This window comes from Montipora capricornis, chromosome 8 (genome assembly GCF_036669925.1).
Source record: "Montipora capricornis isolate CH-2021 chromosome 8, ASM3666992v2, whole genome shotgun sequence".
Classification (NCBI taxonomy): Eukaryota; Metazoa; Cnidaria; class Anthozoa; order Scleractinia; family Acroporidae; genus Montipora; species Montipora capricornis.
In genome coordinates, this window is record NC_090890.1 from 44,830,230 (window position 1) to 44,849,036 (window position 18,807).

The 18,807-nt window shown below is 40.4% G+C and overlaps 1 protein-coding gene across 1 annotated transcript in view; it reads right to left on the reverse strand.

The window, feature by feature from the left end:
* Positions 1–3,550: 3,550 nt before the first annotated feature.
* Positions 3,551–18,807, reverse strand: part of LOC138060161 (atrial natriuretic peptide receptor 1-like) — a 41,250-nt gene continuing 25,993 nt past the window's right edge. The window contains exons 10-23 of the mRNA XM_068905884.1: positions 18,267–18,350; positions 16,514–16,591; positions 15,092–15,193; positions 14,057–14,128; positions 12,778–12,940; positions 11,943–12,092; positions 9,816–9,999; positions 9,278–9,418; positions 8,802–8,925; positions 8,634–8,702; positions 7,698–7,875; positions 7,508–7,606; positions 7,308–7,399; positions 3,551–6,420 (exon numbers count right to left, since the gene is read on the reverse strand). Coding sequence (XP_068761985.1) covers positions 6,142–6,420; positions 7,308–7,399; positions 7,508–7,606; positions 7,698–7,875; positions 8,634–8,702; positions 8,802–8,925; positions 9,278–9,418; positions 9,816–9,999; positions 11,943–12,092; positions 12,778–12,940; positions 14,057–14,128; positions 15,092–15,193; positions 16,514–16,591; positions 18,267–18,350 — 1,815 coding nt within the window. The 3' untranslated portion in view covers positions 3,551–6,141. The remainder of the gene's footprint in view (positions 6,421–7,307; positions 7,400–7,507; positions 7,607–7,697; positions 7,876–8,633; positions 8,703–8,801; positions 8,926–9,277; positions 9,419–9,815; positions 10,000–11,942; positions 12,093–12,777; positions 12,941–14,056; positions 14,129–15,091; positions 15,194–16,513; positions 16,592–18,266; positions 18,351–18,807) is intronic.

Genomic DNA, 18,807 nt, shown 5'->3' on the forward strand with positions numbered 1-18,807 from the left:
TCATCATCATCTTAACACTCGGGGATTTGGGAGTATTCGAGACAGTTATGCAAATTGTCGAATTCTCCCAACTCCCCCTCGTGTTTATATGAGGCTATGTAAACACGGAAAAGAGAGAGGATTTTAACGCCGTATCCCACAAAACAGTGCGTGCAGAGTATTGTTATTGTGCGAAATTTTTAGTCGGTAGCAATTCGGATAGCCTCCCACGCAGACAATCTTATGGCTTCGTCACACGTTCCTCCCCCCCACGACCGTCTGCTGAAACGATTAAAACCACTTTCGTTCAACGGCTGTTTGCCCACCATTGAAGAAACCAGTCAGCATTGACTACTTGTGTTGCGCATAGCCAATCACATGCTGCGACTGAATGCAACACACAACACGAGTTTGGTCAAAACTGGAAAACGGCCTCTGATTGGTCCGTAATCCACGAACGGAAGTGGTTTTTCGTTTCAGCAGACGTTAGTAGAATAGGCGTGACAAAGCCCTACTTCGGACAAAAATTTCTGAAATTTTGCGCATTCGGTGTTGATTCACTCACCAATTAATTCGTGTCGTTTCCTGTCCTTAAAAGAAACTCTCAATAAATAATCCATTCACCTTAATTAAGTGTTACATTCGAACACACGAACGTTCGGGAACTGCGGTTCCTTCGTATGACTGTGTATTGAGATCGTTGTGGTGAATTCAAATTCCAATGCGTTTAGCAACCTCGTTGAAGAAACCAATGATTCATGGTTAGGTAATTCCGAATTGAACTCGGTGATCGATGTCAATTCGTCGGCACATTTAACCCGCATAACATCCAGCGATATATAGCAAACCTTGTCCGCCCCCTGTTAACACATACATGCTGTTGAATCAAGAATTTCTGCCTCTCAACTCCCTTGAATCTTCAGACATCTCAGCTGACGTTTCTACTATCTCTCCTGTCGTGGAAGCCATCTTGAATTTGCACGAGGAGAAAAATTGGTTCGCCGGCTTGGACGAGGACAGAATATGATTTCCGGAGTTGATTGGAATTCGCTCTTTTTGTTTTGTTTTGTATTTTTCTTTGTAGTTGATTTTAATTCTTAGACCATAGTTATGGAGCCCTGCCTGCCTTTTTTTGCCCGGAGCCCTGGAGCCCTAAACCCCTTCACAATTTCACTCGTGAACCGCCATGTTTACAACAGAGCATTTTAGGCGTCTCAGTCAGCATGAAATCATCTCTCACCTCCGTCTCGAGAACACCAGACACGCTCGGTTCTTACGCTACGTTTGTGGCTGTAGAATCAACTGAAATGTCACTTCCTCGTAAAAAAACAGCAATCTATCTTAATTTTTTCGGTAGGTTAGGTATCGGAGAGCCTGAGCATTTACGCTCGCGCATGTTTGAACGAGAGCCGAGATTTGATCAAAGCCATAACATGGCCACCTAATATAGAGCGGTTTTCAATTAAGTGTCGAACTAGTAATTAGCGAATTGCTTTGGTTTTTTATTACTTCACTCAGTGATTGGTTCAAAGTTCTCGCGCCACGTTTTCAACCAATCAAAAGTGAATTCAAAACCAATCGTGGCTTGCGCGTGCACATTTTCCCGCGCTTTGTGTCGGCTACGTGTAATTACTTCGAGTTTTGATTGGTTTACTGGATTGTCTCCGTCCTTTTTGATTGGCCAGAGTAATTACTTTGGTTTTGGTTTTACGAAACTCGATTGAAACTCGCTCTAATAAATGCATAATTTAATTATTACTACTGAAAGTATTCATCAGGGCTGAATGCAAAATGGACTATGGGTGTTGATCAGAACGCCAATTAGGACTGGGAGACCAGTCGGAGGCACACTGCGAGCAGAGCCTTTCTAAAACTCGACAGAGGGCGAGCAACAGAGGCTCTGCAGAAATCGTATCAAGTCTTTTAACTCGCCCAAGCCCAAGTTTCAGGGCTAATCACTACGGTCAAATCGGTTTAGGCAACGCGCGCATCATATTTTTGACAAGGCGAAGGTCAAAATCGAGCCTTCAGTACGAAAATCAATATTGCGTTTAAGAGTGCGATCGAGACTTGGCGTGGGTTTGAAAAGGTCTCCAAGCAACGGCTTGCGCATACTCAGTAAAGACTTTTCATGATTTCTGCAGAGTATACGTACTTTCTTTCTCGTTGAGTTTTTTGAATCAGAGGTCGAGGAAATTTCTTCCTCCAGTCTTGTGTGTGAAATGCTTGGCGGTCATCTTGAATCTTAAACTCCGAGGAAATTGGAAAGGGAAAAGAAATTCTTCGAAAAAATCAAACATGGCGGATCTGTGAAATACTCTCGCGCCCACACTAGTGAAACTCCAAATCTTCTCATAACCACTGATTTATTCTCATTACTTACAGAACACAATAAAATGTCACCAGAAGCTAATGATCTTGAAGCGATTAACTCTGGTTCAGAGCTGGGGTTTTTTGAGTTTAAAAATTTCGTTCTTTGGATGTAACGTAGCTAGTGCATTTTCCCGCGCGTGCAGCTTCGATCTTATTTTTGTCCATATTTGGGCATAAAGTTGGTGTCCTAAAATCTCCAGCTTTGTTCCAAGGAAAAGAGTTGCAAGTTACACGCTTCAAGGTCGTGTGCTTCTGAATGTGACTACACAGTAAGTACTACAATGACAAATGACAGGAAGTGACGTTTTTTCGTCGATTAAATTTGAAACACAAAACGGAAACCATTATACTCCTTATTCCAAAATGGCCGCTGATTTATGCGGATACAAATTGGCCCATGTTGCCTCGTTCAAGATAAAATATTCTTTTGAATTTTAAGCTTAAGAACGAGGCATCAAGGGCTAATTTGAATAAAAACAAAAAAATATTTAAATGGCGGCCATTTTGGAATAAGGTGTATTGAGTGGGATCCGTTTATAATAAGCGTCTTCCGCAGCACTAAGGCTGTGAACTTCAACGAAGTTGGTTAAGTGGCAATCTTAAACCGCAGCAATTGAAAACTATATGAAACAAGGGAAATCCCTGGCAGTGATAGAAAAACAGGGTTAACTGAACGTAAAATTGGTTACGTGAAATCAAATCCTCAAGATTGTCTTGGTTACAAGTCACTTGAGCGCTAAATTTCTTAATGCCTGTCCTGCATCACTTTGTAGCTTGTTCCAATGTCACAAAATTTTCAGAAAAAAAGGCATTACTTCTGACTTCGGTTCCAGCCTCATATCAGTAATGGACAGGAAGGAACACAGGATGGACGTTTTCCACCGATGTTCTATCTTTATCTCGTTAGAAAACGTTTCCGATAGCTGTAGCTCACAATGAGCTGTACAGTACTACCTAAATAGTTCCATTTCATTTTATTACAAAACGAAAATTATTTGCAGCGTTAGCAGTTTTCCTAGAAAAAAGAGAATGAACATATTACACTTCGCGTTTAGGGAAAGGCGGTGCACACTAAGGTTTCCATTTTTGCTTGGCAGTCTCAGCTATCGAGCAAGTAAAAGAATTCCCGGGGTTATAGAGAAGCAGTAACTTGCCGTTGCATGGCCATAGGACAGACATTAGTACTAAACTTTTTACATCTCAACGTACAAAAGATCCCCGAATATGTAATTATTGACTTAGCTTCGCCCAACACGTTCACATGATAGAACTATACAGTGACTGTGGTCTAAATAATTAATGGTATTAAATACTTCTTACAACACATCCAATCAAGTTTATAAGCTGTACAGTACTACCTGAATAGGAGAATCTTTTACATTTGTTGCCTCATTAACACAAGTCAGCCAAGAATTAAGTACTGAATATTGAAAGTGGCTGCATTGCAAAATGAGCCATCTACGAAAAATGGAACGTAATACACCAGATAATCTCTGAGTAATGATGCTTTGAAAATTTGAAATTTTACAAGGAATGTACGGGATCACTAGGCTTAGCGCTTTAGCCATCCAAGAATTTAGCAGTTTTTCACGGCTAATAAGTGGCTCGTTAACAGAGCTAAAAGGATTAAATTTTGAGATTTAACAGAGTGTCACAAGTTGTTTTACCTTGTGAGCAAGCTCGTATATTAATTACACAAAATGTAAACAAAGTCGTCAAAAGAGATTCCCTTCTTGAAGTAAACAATGGACAAGGTGTTAACGAGTCACTACAGACCGAGAAACAACGTAAGATTATTGTACCCAGTCTGGTGGGCCCGGTTGTTCGAGAGCCGATTAACTTAATCCAGGATTAGCATAAAGTACTGTTTTATGTTTTCAACTTTTTTGTGAAAGTTTCTTTTGCTTATTTTTGTTTTTCAAGATTGGCTGCTTCTATTGCAAAGTCTCACCGAATATCAGCGTTGAGCAGCATTTGGGAGTAGAGAAATAAACTCCTTAGTTAATTCTTAATCTGGGATTAGCGTTAATCGGCTTTTGAACAACCGGGCCATGCTTGATTAGCCTGCGTAGCGGCGGGCAGCGCCCCTCCGCACGGCTTCGACGCTTGCTATTTGCCTCCTGCGTATCTCGTCATCTACGCAGGCTACTGCTTGAAATGTAAAATATGGCACTTCAAATTGACCAATCACAGCGAGATATAATTAGAGGCATTTCATGCCGAGGATTCAATATTTACCTTAAAGATGTCTAAGCTACTACCTTAAAGACAGGAGAAAACTAAGTAAAACAACATATTTACTTCTACTCAGTTGAAAGCCAAAAATAAACATCAAATATAGCTTATCTACACATCTCGATTATTGTGGTGTTGAACCTGACCTTAATAATTTACAGTTACAATAGCTTAACATTTAATATCACCAGTCCCTTGCAAAGTAATAGGCAAGTTTAAGAAACGACGACAGCTGTGGAAACGGCAACGCCACGAAACAATAAAAGGGAGCTTAAGCAACGACAACGGCGACGGCAACGAGAACGTCACAAATTTGCATATTTAGTGGACAAAAACAATAGCTTTGTTTTTTACTTTTGTCCATTTCTTTGGTGTCGTCTGCAAAACAACGTGAAATAGCCAAATTTGAGGTTTTATGACGAACGTCAGCACTTGAGAATAAATTTTCATTTTCTCCCCTAAATTAAGCGCCGTTCCGACCAGCGTCACTTTTGAGGAAGAACCACACCCTTGTCATATTAAAAAGGTTGAAATAGTCACGAAGTGATTACAACAACGTGAATTTATATTTTGAGTTGACGTTCTCGTTGCCGTTGTCGTTGCTTAAGCTCCCTAATATCATTGGTCAAAGGAGGAAAAATAATTGTACTGCACGTGCGGAACGCATTTGAAGTTTTGACGACAACGCGCGCGCACAAATGTAGACCTTTCATTTTCTACCCTGAAACCGCTTGTGTCCAAGTTATTTTTAGAATGCTTTGTCCGCAATGTACGACGTGAATAAGATGGAGTAATCGCAACAGATTTACGATAGAGAAGGGTTTATTATATAAACACCAATGAAATACCAAGTGAGCTTTCGCCCGAAAACGTGATATCTTCACACGTGAAGATAACATGTTATTTTCACACGCGAAAAGATCACTGTTGCTATGGTTACATTTGAAAACCGCGCCTTTGGATGCCTTTCGTGAATGATTTAGTGTTTCATCGGTGTTTATATAATAACTTTTCAACACGAGAAGAGGAATTTCGTATCTGCACGCGGCCATGTAATATCCTCTATATATTTCGAAGAGACGTTTTCGTCGACGTCGATGTCGTTGATCTTAAGCTGCCTGATAACATCGCGACGTGCACCACAAAGTGAATGAATTACGTTATAAGCTTTACAGTTTTATCATGAATGTAATTACACCTGTTGAACCGCGTACTGATTCAAATATGGCAGTTTAGGAGTCTTCAATAGACTTTAAAGATTTGCAGTGATACGTAAATTCAAGTTGAACAGTCCGAAGCAGCTTGTCAAAACAGCTTTCTGTAAGGACAAGTTCCAAGGACAAGTTTTCTTTTCAAGCAATCGGAGAGTTCCCACATGCAATTAAACTGGCATCAGAAGAATCTCACCCAAAAACGAGCATTTCCGAAGATTTCCGAACGCATCGCGAGAATTAGGACGTTCATCTCGGGCATATCCTACCATCCCTTCCCCTCTTCCTAACAACGTCACAACGGGACGAAAATACAAAGCAGCAGGGAAAATTCTTGCTCCGTTCACACGGGCGTTTGGTTAAGGAGTGCAGCCGATTCATCGTCCGCTACTGTTTTGAGACAATTTTTCCTCACAGGAACTGGCGAAACAGTTTTCCCAGCAGACCGACGAAAGGAGTCGGCTCGTTTTAGATTGATGGAGTTGTTTGAACCAAAATGATGGCCAGGGGTGTTAAGATAATTCATGAGAGGTTGCCCATTCGGATGGAGAAGCTTGTTGGCTTTTTTGCTGAGGCGTGGTACAGCACTAATCAACCAGTATGTTTTCCACGTCCCTTTGCCCTGGAAGTAGAAGAAACAGGTATAACAAACACAGATTATAGATAAATTAATTTACCCGAATACACTTTTGAAATCGATTGACTGATTGATTGATCGATTGATTGATTGATTGATTGATTGATTGATTGATTGATTGATTGACTTACTGATTGCATGACGTATTGATGGACGATTGATTTGTGTGTATTCCCAGGGATTAAGCTATATTACACGTACGTTAGAACAGGGAGGAGTAAAACAAGTGGCAAAGGGTACGACACTAACTAGATGCTAAAGAGTATGAAAAGTCATCCATAGAGTGCAGAAAGAGATACACACAGACACAAAACAAACTATATAAAGAAAGGCAAAATACTACATAGCAAGAAAATAATATCAGACGATAAAATGCTTTTTAATTTTGAACAAACAAATTAATGATCTAGCGCTTAAGCGTTTGGTCGGCATTACCTCTAACTGGTAGGAGATGTCCTTTCAAACTGAATGTCGTCTAATCAATATTGGCCAAAACTTTGTCCTATTTATTATGAAGGGGTCAAATTCAGTCTCCTACAGGCTACGTGTGATCACACACACTTCTTCACAAGATATTATGAAGAAGCCATGCCTGTAAATTTTCTTTAAATAGCGTCTCTAAGAAAAACCCACTCACAACAATACTACGTACAGGATATTCGACAATCCTGCTTTATGTAAAAAACGCAATGTTCTATTTTTGGGCCAGTTGGTAACGAGGTTGTCGTTGAAACAAATGTTCGCGTTCTCTTAATACGTACACAGTCGTATTAAGTAAATCGGAAACGCTCAGGGAGCGTTAAACTGAAAATCACCCAAAGTAAAGTGTAGAGTACTTGCTTCCTTTGGCATCTTGTCGTGGTGTTACTTACTTTCAAAAACACCTCTCCTCTTTCTTCGACAACGAAGCCTCCGAGGTCGTCGAGAATCCCCTTTGTTGTTTCGCTGATGTGAATGCGTAGCGCTAGAACAAAATAGCATAAAGATGCCGTTAGCGTTAGATTTTCAAGTTCAGAGTTTCAGATGTGCGATCAACGCAAAAGTAACGTCGAAAAATTCTCCTCATTCCCACCTTCTCCGTTTGACTCCATTCTTGAAGCAGTATTGACTGTGTCACCAAACAAACAGTACCGCGGCATTGTGTTACCAACCACACCCGCCACGCAGGGACCTGCCACAGAGGAATTGAATAATTTTGTTAGTGTAGGACAAAATTTCGTCTTCTCACATTTGGTAGAACGTAACTACACAAAGTGTTTTACCACTGTGAAGGCCAACTCGAAGTTTAAGCTGGTGTTCCGGTTTATGGCGGACTTTGAAGTCTGTCTTCACAGCTTCTACCAGATGCAGAGCCATCCGGGATATTTCACCAGCATGCTCATGGCCATTTCTGATTGGTAAACCGGATACCACCATATAGGCGTCACCAATCGTCTCCACCTGATTGAAAAAAAGTTTTGCGTTATTCCAGGAAGATTCACCCAACCAGCAAGATATCTGAAAACTGAGAAGTTATGGCTGTGAAAAAAACCAACATTTGATTTTCGTTATTTGTTAATTTCAATTTACAGTGTCCCCAATTAGTGCTCCAGCGCTAGAACGACTAGACACTTAAATAAAGTTGACGCTTTCCTTTTCCTTTTATAAATCTAAAATTGTAGCCATAGTTTCCAGTGGATAAATTTTTGTTTAGCAAATTTTCATACTGTTTAGCAAGGTGGAAAAGAGAGGCCTCCTAGAAACACACACAAAGGTATAACTAAGTGAAGTACTACCTTACGATCGTCCAGGTGAGTGTACACCTGGGAAGGACCGTTTTGGGTTACAATGACTATGTTTCGACATCCAGAGCGGACATCATATTCAGAGTCACGTCTGTAGATCGCCGGTATAGATACTCTGGTCGTTGATGTGATCGGTCGACGAATTCGTGACGTTGATGGTCGGCTGTACGTTAAGCCTTCACGTCACTGGCTGTGAAGGCTGCAAGCAGTGATTGGTGCTTCCAATCAATGTTTACAGAAGATAACTTCCCCTCAGTTCGTCGAAACGTCAATGTCATCTTAACCAGTCCTTCTCAGGACTAAACTCACCCGAACGATCGTACTTTAGTTAACTATGATATGACTCCCATGGTTCAATCCATTTACGACTTTACACAAAGGTATGTGGCCTTTCGGACTGTACGCGTTTCTTACTTTGTACACGTCATATTCCTGGATAATATCATCAAATAACGTGTAGAGGTCGTTAAGGAGCGTGACAACCTGCAAAACAGGATCAAGGGAATCATTATCATTTTCTGAAAAAAATTCGTGTATATTATCAAAAAAGAAATGAACAATTTGAGCATTGTTGATTGGTACCTGCATTGGTGTGCTTCCCGATGACAAACTAGTGAATCCTACAATGTCACTGAAGTAGATGGAAACCTCGTGGAAACTTTCCGCTTCGACCGTTTGTCCTTTCTTTAGCTGCTCCGCGACAGGTCTACAGCGTGTACAAAGCAACACGTGTTAACAGATCGATTAGCTCTGCTACTTGCGGGTTGCGCAAGATTATCATTGCAATAATGATGACCGACTTACTGGCTCGTACTGAGAATGGGACGTCTTTAAGTACTCTATGGCAATTGTCCTCTTTTCAAAAGGAGGCAAAATACGCGAATTGCCTTTAGAATAGGTTCATTGCACTAAAAAAAACTAATTGCCTCCACAAAAAATAGCACACTTGGACAGAACAGTCGCCTACTCAGTTTAAACTAAATTTTTCTGTAACACTGATATTCAAGTTTCAACTAAAAATTATCTTAGGTTACCCACGGTAAGTTTGAGTTACTCGCCTTGGCAACATTCTCTCGAGGAGCGCATCTGTTTTCTTCTTTTCCTCAATCAACTGTCCAGTTCTCTCCATCACAAGTTCCTCCAAGTTGTCAGCGTATTTTTCCATCATGTACACGATGTTGTCAAATATGTTGGTTTTCCTGTTAAACATAAAGCCAAATTCCTGTGATGTTAAATTTCCAGCCGGCTGAATGAAATGTTTTTCTTTTCCATCTGAGCGACATCCGAAGAAAATTTGTGGAGGAGAACATGTTCCGCGCGAACATGTTCTCGAAACATGGAACTCGTCCTCCAATTTCTGTTCTCGATTCTCGAAATCATCGAGTATTGAGTGTCGACTGTCAACTTACATTTGACCAGTACTGTAATTTTTTTCTCGATATCACCTTTGGTTTCAGAACCAGTCTTCACTTTTACAATCAAAGAAGTCAGAGAGTCGACAACACCGAACTAACTAAGTGAAGCAAAATCTCTACATTTCGGGTTTTTTCACTCCGTATGCAACCGATAACTATTCGAAATCAAGAGACAACTTACATTCCGTTGTTGATGAGCACCTTGTGCATGATCTTCTTTATCTCGTGGAAATCGGGTCTGTCATCCGGGTTCTCTACCCAGCACTGTTTCATGAGCTCCCTTATCTCCTCCAAACCAGCTACCAGAGTTGTAACCGTGGGTCGAAATGGAGGGAATTCACCTTCTTTCACTCGCCGAATTATGTCTGTTGCAACAGAAAGTATTTCCTTAACTTTGAGCGCCAGACAACAAAGGTGGCTGCTTTACGACACTTCTTTTACAGAGTAAAGCTTCGGCATAAAAAGGTTCCCGGGCCTTATTCTAACGTGGCCCTCCGTTCCTTACAAGAATTTACTCGGCGATATCACTCTGTGGCAAACAGACAAGATCAAACCCACAAGTTTCTTTGATTTTTGGCAAAACGCAAATCTCAGCATAACGTTTGCCGTGAATGCGATCATGCGGTGCTAAATCTCTTCATTTACCGTTACAAGAAACTTGCCCAACATCTTCTAAGCGAAAATTCGCCGCAACAAATAAGGCATATTCTCAACGGCTTCTTTGGGATTGATCGCGCGAGGTGAGTAAACCCGATTATCTTTGATTAGTATAAGAGCGGCGCTTTGTTTTATTTCTTGGAAATATACGTTTCTATTCTTCAAGCCAACTTTTCTTCCGTTCGCTTGTAGGAAAGGGCACAATTGCAGCTTATTTTCTCCCGAGTGGCCACATCAAGCAGAATAAAAACATAAACAAACGCGCGCAACGCATGCCGTTCGACGATGAATGCTTTCGGTGATAACTCGGGCATTGTCGGAAGAAAGCCGAGTGCTTCTAACAGGAGTGGAATCCATCACACTCCCATAGAAACAAGAACACTCTTCGTCATGTCTGGGCTCTCAAACGTGCTATTCAATTCATTGGGAACACTGACAAGTAATGTGTGAGGGAACCTACGATTAGTCGCTTCTACCCGAAAACACAACAAAGATTAGCCATTAACAAAGGTATCCCTTCCTCGTTACCGTTTTTAAATCCTGAACTGTGGGTTCCGTCCGGTGTTAACTGTAATCTATGCAACAGCAACCAATAGTTGACAGGATTATTTTCCAAAGAGACTGTGTAATGCGGCTTCAGTGACCAATCAAACGAGTTTGAAAAAAATTTGACCAATGTGTGACGATAGGAAAGCTGAAGTCAGATCGAATCGAATGGCAGATCGAGGTTGATTCGCTCTGACGAAGGGCTAAGGCTGGAAACGTAAGCTTTATTTATAAACTGTTTTAAGTTTACTTTTATTATATACATTTTTACAGGATTTTCCTTTTTCTAAAAAATCATATCTTGACCGTACGCAGTGAGGATATTGATTTATCTTTCACATGTGACTACCACGATTAGCCAATAAAAAGTGAGCTTCCCCCTCCTTACAAGCAAGATACTTTTGTCCTGTAATATAATTTTTTACTTCCACATTAACATTTTTGTGACCCAACTGGCCATTTTCATGATTTCGTTTTCATAACTTTCGTATCTAGTTTTATGTTATGTCACGTAATATTTCATGGCCACATGAGAATACGAAATTTATCTTCTCGTGCTTATAGTACCTCGTACTCGTTCGCTGCGCTCACTCGTGAGAGATACTATCACCGCTGAAGGATAAAATTCGTATCCCCGAGAGACCACGTAATATCCTCTATTTATCAACTCGTTCACCAAATTTCTGTTGTCCAACCGACTTCATGAAACAATAGGGAGTTTAAGCAACAAAAACGGCATATTTGGTGGGCAAAAACAATAGCTTTGCACGCCCTGCACGTGCGTTTTTCGCTGTTGTCCATTCCTTTGCTGTCGTCAGCAAACCAACAACGTGAAATAGCCAAATTTGAGGTTTTATGAAGAACGTCAGCACTTGAGGATAAATTTTCATTTTCTCCCGTAAATTAAGTGCCGTTCCGACAAGTGTCATTTTCGAGGAACTACCACACCCTTGTCGTATTAAAAAGGTTGAGATAGTCACGATGCGATTAAAATAACGCGAATATATTATTATTTTGAGATGACGTTCTCGTTGCCGTCGCCGTTATCGTTGCTTAAGCTCCCTAATGAGCTGATAGGTCGCACCTCACAAACGAATCAACCCACCTTTGGGTTCCATGAAGTTGGCGCTGTAAGGTCCTTCCCTGGTGTGAAATTCTTGTAAAATAATAGCAAAGCTATAAACATCACCCTTCTGTGTGCCTTGAGAGGCGCGATTGGGGGTTCGCAGCATCTCTGGACTCACCCAGAGTAAGTCTGCAACGAAAAGTGAGACAACAAAGACAATCACATGCAATCACATATCCTTACATGTCTAGGCGTTCTAGCGCCTCATGGCGCTAACTGGGGACACACTCGGGCCAGACCGCCGCACCGGGAACTCCGTGCCGTGCCCAGCTCTTATCGAATAGTGTGTGGGATCTTAAACGCCCGACGGCGTTTGTGAACGAAGCAACATAATAGCCTGTCTCTTTCCGAGAAAAGAGATCTTTTTTTCCACTGAATATAAAGAGTGTTTTTTTGTCAGTGCGCGAGCGCGCGGAATTCTGCAAATGCTGCAATCTGATTGGCTTTGGAAGTGGGACGAATTTTTCTAACTTGCCCGCCAACCCGGGCGGATTCATAGTTCCCATTCTACCAGCATGATCGAAAAGTTTCGATACACGTAAAAAATTAAAGTGTTCTTCCGGCAACACATCCAAGTGCCAAACTCCCTTCTGAGTCAGTCAAGCCGCCCTCTTTTGTCACGCAAGCGAGCCGGCTTTTCGGTTCGCTTCGCGGCTCGCTTGGGTTACTAAGCGGGTGGTTCGACTTAGAAGGGAATGCTAGCAGTATAACTCGAACCAAAGTCTTTGACACAACTTGTCGCTGACCTAAAAGCCAAAACTGCTCCGTCTAAAGATAGAATGAAAAGAATAAAATACATACCTCTTTTGTTCACCTCTGTAATAAGCATAGTCTTCTCTGCTCTTTTTGACTTTAGCTCTAAACGAAGGCAGGCCATAGTCGGTAATTTTGAGAACCCATCGACTATCAACTAAGCAATTGGAAGATTTGAGATTTCCATGGGATTTCAAATCGGTGCTATGCATGTATGCCATACCCTGAGGAAAATGAACACAAGCGCCATCATTAACCGGTGATATTAATCTACTTCACTCAATTAAAACATAACCTACATAACCGTGATTCTGGTGTCAATGGGTTTGCAGTACTTAGTTCTTTTTGTACCATAGCATGAAAAACCATGGTTCATTCGGAATTTTGGAGAAAACAATTAAGAAGTTTCGAAGACTCATCAACTGAGGGAAGCGTTTTATTTTCTCACGGACTTATTATTCGGTTTGACATCAGTCAGTAACATTAAAACAAAAAGACTTGGCTGTCCTTGAAAATATTAGGGACATTCAAACGGAAAACACTTTTAAAGTAATACTTTTTAAAGTCTTTTGAAGTGGCATTCGCTGATTACTGAGGGAAATTCAAGATCCAAGTGAGTGAATGCGAGAATTTATATACATGTTGCTGAAATTGCATCCATTGGTAACTCGGAAAAAATCCGAGCTCCAGGTGGTAATCTAGTTGGATGATCTAACCACTGCGCGACTGAAGACCCCGTGATCACGGAGGGTCGTGGGTTCAAATCCCATCTGGAACTGGGATTTTTTCCGAGTTTCCAATGGATACAATTTCCATAACATATATGCATTGTCATATTTGCTCACTTGGGTGGTTGGTTGCGCCTCTCAGATATACTGTGCGATGGGCTATGCTGTCAGTCGTTATTTGACTTTGTAATTGCCTGATACAGTTCGAGTCAAAAACCCAAATTTCACCCTTGCTAACCATAGTCTCCAGTAGATCAGTGGTTAGAGCATCCGACTAGATCACGATGGGTCGTGGGTTCACGTCCCATTTGGAGCTCGGGTTTTTTTCCCGAGTTTTTTAATGGCTGCAATTTCAACAACATATCTAAAATTAAAGATCCTTTAAATTTAAGTGTATTAAAAATTTAAGTGTTATTAAATTGATGTAAAATGTAAAAACCATCTGAAGGAATAGTTTCGCGGTAATGGTGTCCTTGTAACTACCAGACGAAGCGAGAAAAAAAACTGTAAATGCTTTATTTATAGTCAACGTGCACTAAGTTGCATTGAAATTCCTGTTTTAGAAACCAGTCCAAATATTCTAATGCCCGCGCTAAACAATAACAATCATACCTTCACAATGTCGGCTATAAGTGAGGCCATAAACATGTGATCCAGCTTGACGTCTTCATTTTCTAAAATATCCTGACAGACACAATTAGCGCTTTTTAGTAACAAAGTTGCGTCATGGCCTTATTCTAAACCAGTTTGTGTGGAAACCAATTAAGGTGGTTTACTACAGTTTTCGGAAGAAAAAGATCAAGATTTTGAAATCTGCGAAATTAAAGCAACAGGATGTCTCTTCCGAAGTGTAAGTCACTGCAATTGATGTAAAATGTAATTTTACCTAAAAAAATAATAAATGCAAATCAGGGGAAAGTGCTAAATATAATGACCTAGCTCGTGGAGGGGGGCTGGAAACAAACCAATATTGGAGGGGTTCAAAGTCCAAATGAAAACACTTGGATGGATAGGGGTGAAGAGTACAATGCACAAAGTGGGGGAGGAGTATCGGGAAAAGCTGAGGGGATGAGATGCAAGTGTGGTTGACTGTTCGGAAAAAGCAGCAAAGCCCACACATGTACGCATTGCGTACCTATTTTTCTCAGACCCCAGTATTTCCTTGACGAGAAAAATAATCACGTGTAGAAATAAATAGTTAAAGCTGTCGGATAGGTTTTTCGCAAATGGCAAAAAACGTCGATTTTGATAATAACTGAAAAAGTGCCTGATAGATTTTTCTTTTTTAAATGTTGACGGTTTCAGCTTCGCAATGTTTATTAATTCCCAAAATTTTGACCCAGGTCGTACGGCTTGTTTCCAGCCCTCCCTCCGGGAGCTCGGTCACTATATTTAGCATTTTCCCCTGATTTGCATTTTTTAGGTAAAATTACATTTTACATTAATTGCAGTGACGAACGCTTCAGATGTAAAACTTTGGCCAATGATCTCATAATCAAATAATCAAATAAGCCAATCACAATGCGAGTGCAAAAACTGCAGCCCGCAGACGGCTACTGGCGCGAACGAGCAAATCAGACTTTATCTTATTTTTACCTCTAATTGCTAAAGATATATGGCCCCATCAGAAATTTACTTTCAACACACCTGTAGGCTTCCTCTGGAACAATACTGCATAACAATACAAACTTCTGGGTCCACGCAGGCACCGATGAATTGGTTCAAATTGTCATGTCGAATATCACGCATCTAAACAAAGAAAAAAAGAGAAAACAATAAATCAATAAATTTTCCACCACGGATACTACGTTTCTAGCGATACGATTGGCTCACTAAATCTTGTATATCAGTTCATATACCGTATGTCACAAAGCTGAAACCTTTGGGCAGGAAGCAACATTTCCTTGTATCCTAACACACGGAATTTGTTAAAATTTAATAAAACAGCCATCTACATCTACATCTTTACGTTCCAGCACTCGGCAAAGTCCATTCGACTTTTTTTGTTTTTTGTTTTGGCTTGCGTGGGCTCATACGCCATAAGCCTTTTTGAGACATCACTGGCAAGCCGGCAACATTTTGCTGGAGAATTCTCCGTGCCCTTATCGAATGGTATGTGACGCTACACATTTTGTTAGTTATTTTCCATAACATATCCAAATCACGTTTTTGGAATAATAACATTGTTAATTTAACTGTATTGCTGCTTATAAAAAGGTCTTTATGCTACAAATATTACTTCTATACATCTAACACGTTTTCATTTAAGTGAAGTACGATCGTCCGGGTAAGTGTAGTTCCTGAAAAAGGACTGTTTGACTAACATCTCGACGTTTCATCTCCAGGGTCAAGTGATTTGTGTAACGTCAGTAGATGGTATAAACATTCAGGGGCCAGTTACTCGAAGCCTGGTTAGCGCTAGCCGTTAGTTAAGAGGTATCAAAATTAAAAGGTTTCTATGGTTGCTTCGAGCAACCCGGGCTAGAGTGTTAATCACTTGTTCGGATGATGACTTCCACACAAGTCAAGTTCTTGAAACGTCAGTCAATAGGGACCTTAAGATCTAAGACGGCGACGTCGACGAAAACGTCACCTCAAAATGGAACTTCTCTCTAGTAAAAGACTTTCGTGATTATTCCATCACGTTCACTTTGTACAATGTGAGTATAGTATCCTAAAAATAAATTGGTACGAGCGGTTTCAGAGTGAAAATAGAGAATGAAAGATTCTCTGTTGCATGCTCGCGTTGTCGTCAAAACCTAAAATTTAGTGATTTCACGTCGTCGTCACGCAGAGAACCGCAAAAATATGAGCTAAAATCCGTGCTGCACGTGCAGCACGATTATTTACGCCGTTCTAACCAATTATATCATTGTTTTGTGGCGTTTTCGTCGACGTCGTCGTCGTAGATCTTAAGCTCCCTAATGCCATCCCAAACAGTCCTTCTCAGGACTACACACCCAGAGGATCGCACTTCACTTTAATAGTTTATTCAAACCACTTAAAATTTTAAGATCTTTTCATCATCAACACCATGGTTAACAAATAAAACAAACTACATGTATGTACCTGTTTTAGTTCTAGTAGCACTTTTCTTGTCAGGTCTAATTGGCCTTTCGGAAGTTTGGCAATGGTCACCATATTACCCTTCAAGTCGTAAGAAACATAGGTTGTATTCATTAGAATCAGTTGTTGAGCAATGAGAATATGGGTGCTTATCAATTACTGAATGCTGATTGGCTGAGATGGAGGGCACTTTTTCTTAATCACGAGGGCACTTTTGGTAATCGAGAAGGCATGATTACTTGACCCTGATCGGTTTAAAAGTTTCTTATCCAGAGCAAGCGAAGTTACAAGAGAATCTTCTTCCAGATTCTAACTCTCATTAAAGGGGCTAGGTCACGCAATATTAGGCAATTTCAGCACTGATTGAATGGTCATAGAATTAACTAAAATATCAAAATAACTAAGGGACATGGATGGACAAAACTGGAGAGGATTGAAATGGATTGAATTTGGGTAAATTTGAAAAACGTCGGCCCACCTTTTTTCAAATTTATATCAGTCTATATCAAAATGTCATTTACAAAGCTGGAAAATCATTCTTAGTTATGTGGCCGTGATTTTGCAAACGAAAGACTGTTGCATTGCCAATTTGACGTTTAGAGCTCATAATTAACAAAATTAAACAAAATTACCAAAAATAGCATGACCTAGCCCCTTTAAACTGGTTTTTGTTCACATATAAAATACATTTACATGCTGCGATTTATTGAACTGAACTTTCACGGAATGAAACCGTATTAAGTGGATTGTCATTTGTCGCGATAGTGAATGAGCTTCCGTCAATAATTTTGCTCATTATGTGATAATCATGTTTTCGCAATGTACCCTCGTGCAATTAAGGATTAATTTCCCTGGCATTTTCAAAGTTTTTCAAATTGCCCTCGTCACCAATTTTGTGCGGAAAATACGCGTGAAATTAATCTTAACTGCTCTCGGGCCAATGCGATTACATGTACATATACTAATCATTCATCCAAAAGCATCTAGAAGTTTTGATTCGATCACATAAGAATCCCTTTGAAGGTTCTACAAAAGAACTAAACATACGATATTTCTGTACTATTTTAGTGTAGGGAATCACAAGCTTTCGAGTGCAATTTGAAATAAATGAGCATGGGTAAATTTTTTTAAAGGCGAAGAAAATTGAAAAAAATTTACAAGCACTTATTTATTTCAAATTGCACGAGAAAAATCGTGTGATTACTTATTTTTCTCAATAGGTGTGGCCAAATGACAAACTGCCCTCTGTAAAACGCACCTTTTAGCAGGCCAAACAGGAAATGCCCGGGCTGAAAATGCATTTGCCCCCATGATTCTGATTGGCTGCAGAAATGTCAAACAAGTTCGCTCCACCAATGAGATCCTGAGGATACATTTGTACATGTACCATTTCAATGGCAGAGTTAGCACGATTTTTTGTCCATGAATTTTTTTGCTCTTTTTTTTTCAATTTTTGTTCAGCTGATCATATTGTAGGAACAACTCGACACCACACTACTGAAGCAGTTTAAGCTATGGTTTAATTACCGGTCAGTACACTGTATAAAATGCAGACTGCATGCATTTTATACTGACCGGTTTAATTACCATAGAGCAAAAGCTACAGGTAATTCCCAATGGAATCACCTGCAGATGGTGAGAAGCAATAGAGAACACTGCCGTAAAATTTTGTTTTAACATTTAGTGATTCAATAAAACCTTCAAACGTCCTGCTTTTTCTACATACAGCAGAAACCTAAGTGTAATTTGTTTATACCTTGTAGAGTCCAGCGGTGGTAATTTTGCCATCAGCCGTCTCCTCTTGCATTAAGGGAATGTTGTCCCCATCAGCTGTGTCTTTCTGTATGACCAGAGAAATTCACCAGAAATAAGTCTTCTAAAGGCCTTTGGATTACTCAGTTGGAGGAGAATCATAACTTCAAACCCCCATTGGAAGCAAAAAGCAGGATTTTCAATTAACAGGTAATATCATGCTTGCTATGAATCCAATCTGCCCCAGCCCCGATGATCACATCATTGGGATGAATGTCATCGGCCTCACAAATTACTTGTTTTGTTGGTAGTCACAAATGTGCATACCCCACGGATATTGAATCTCCGATCGGGTGAAATCACTTTTATTCTCTCCAGCATTTCCAAACTTCCCTGCCCCGAGGAGAACTCATATCCTTTCCCAGCCTTCACGATTACCTGCGAGCGCGTTAGACCACTAGGCCACCGTGACACACTTCCGCTATCTAGATGAAAGCAAACATCTACTATGGGATGGTAACCGGTCGATCCGCCCCGCATCACCA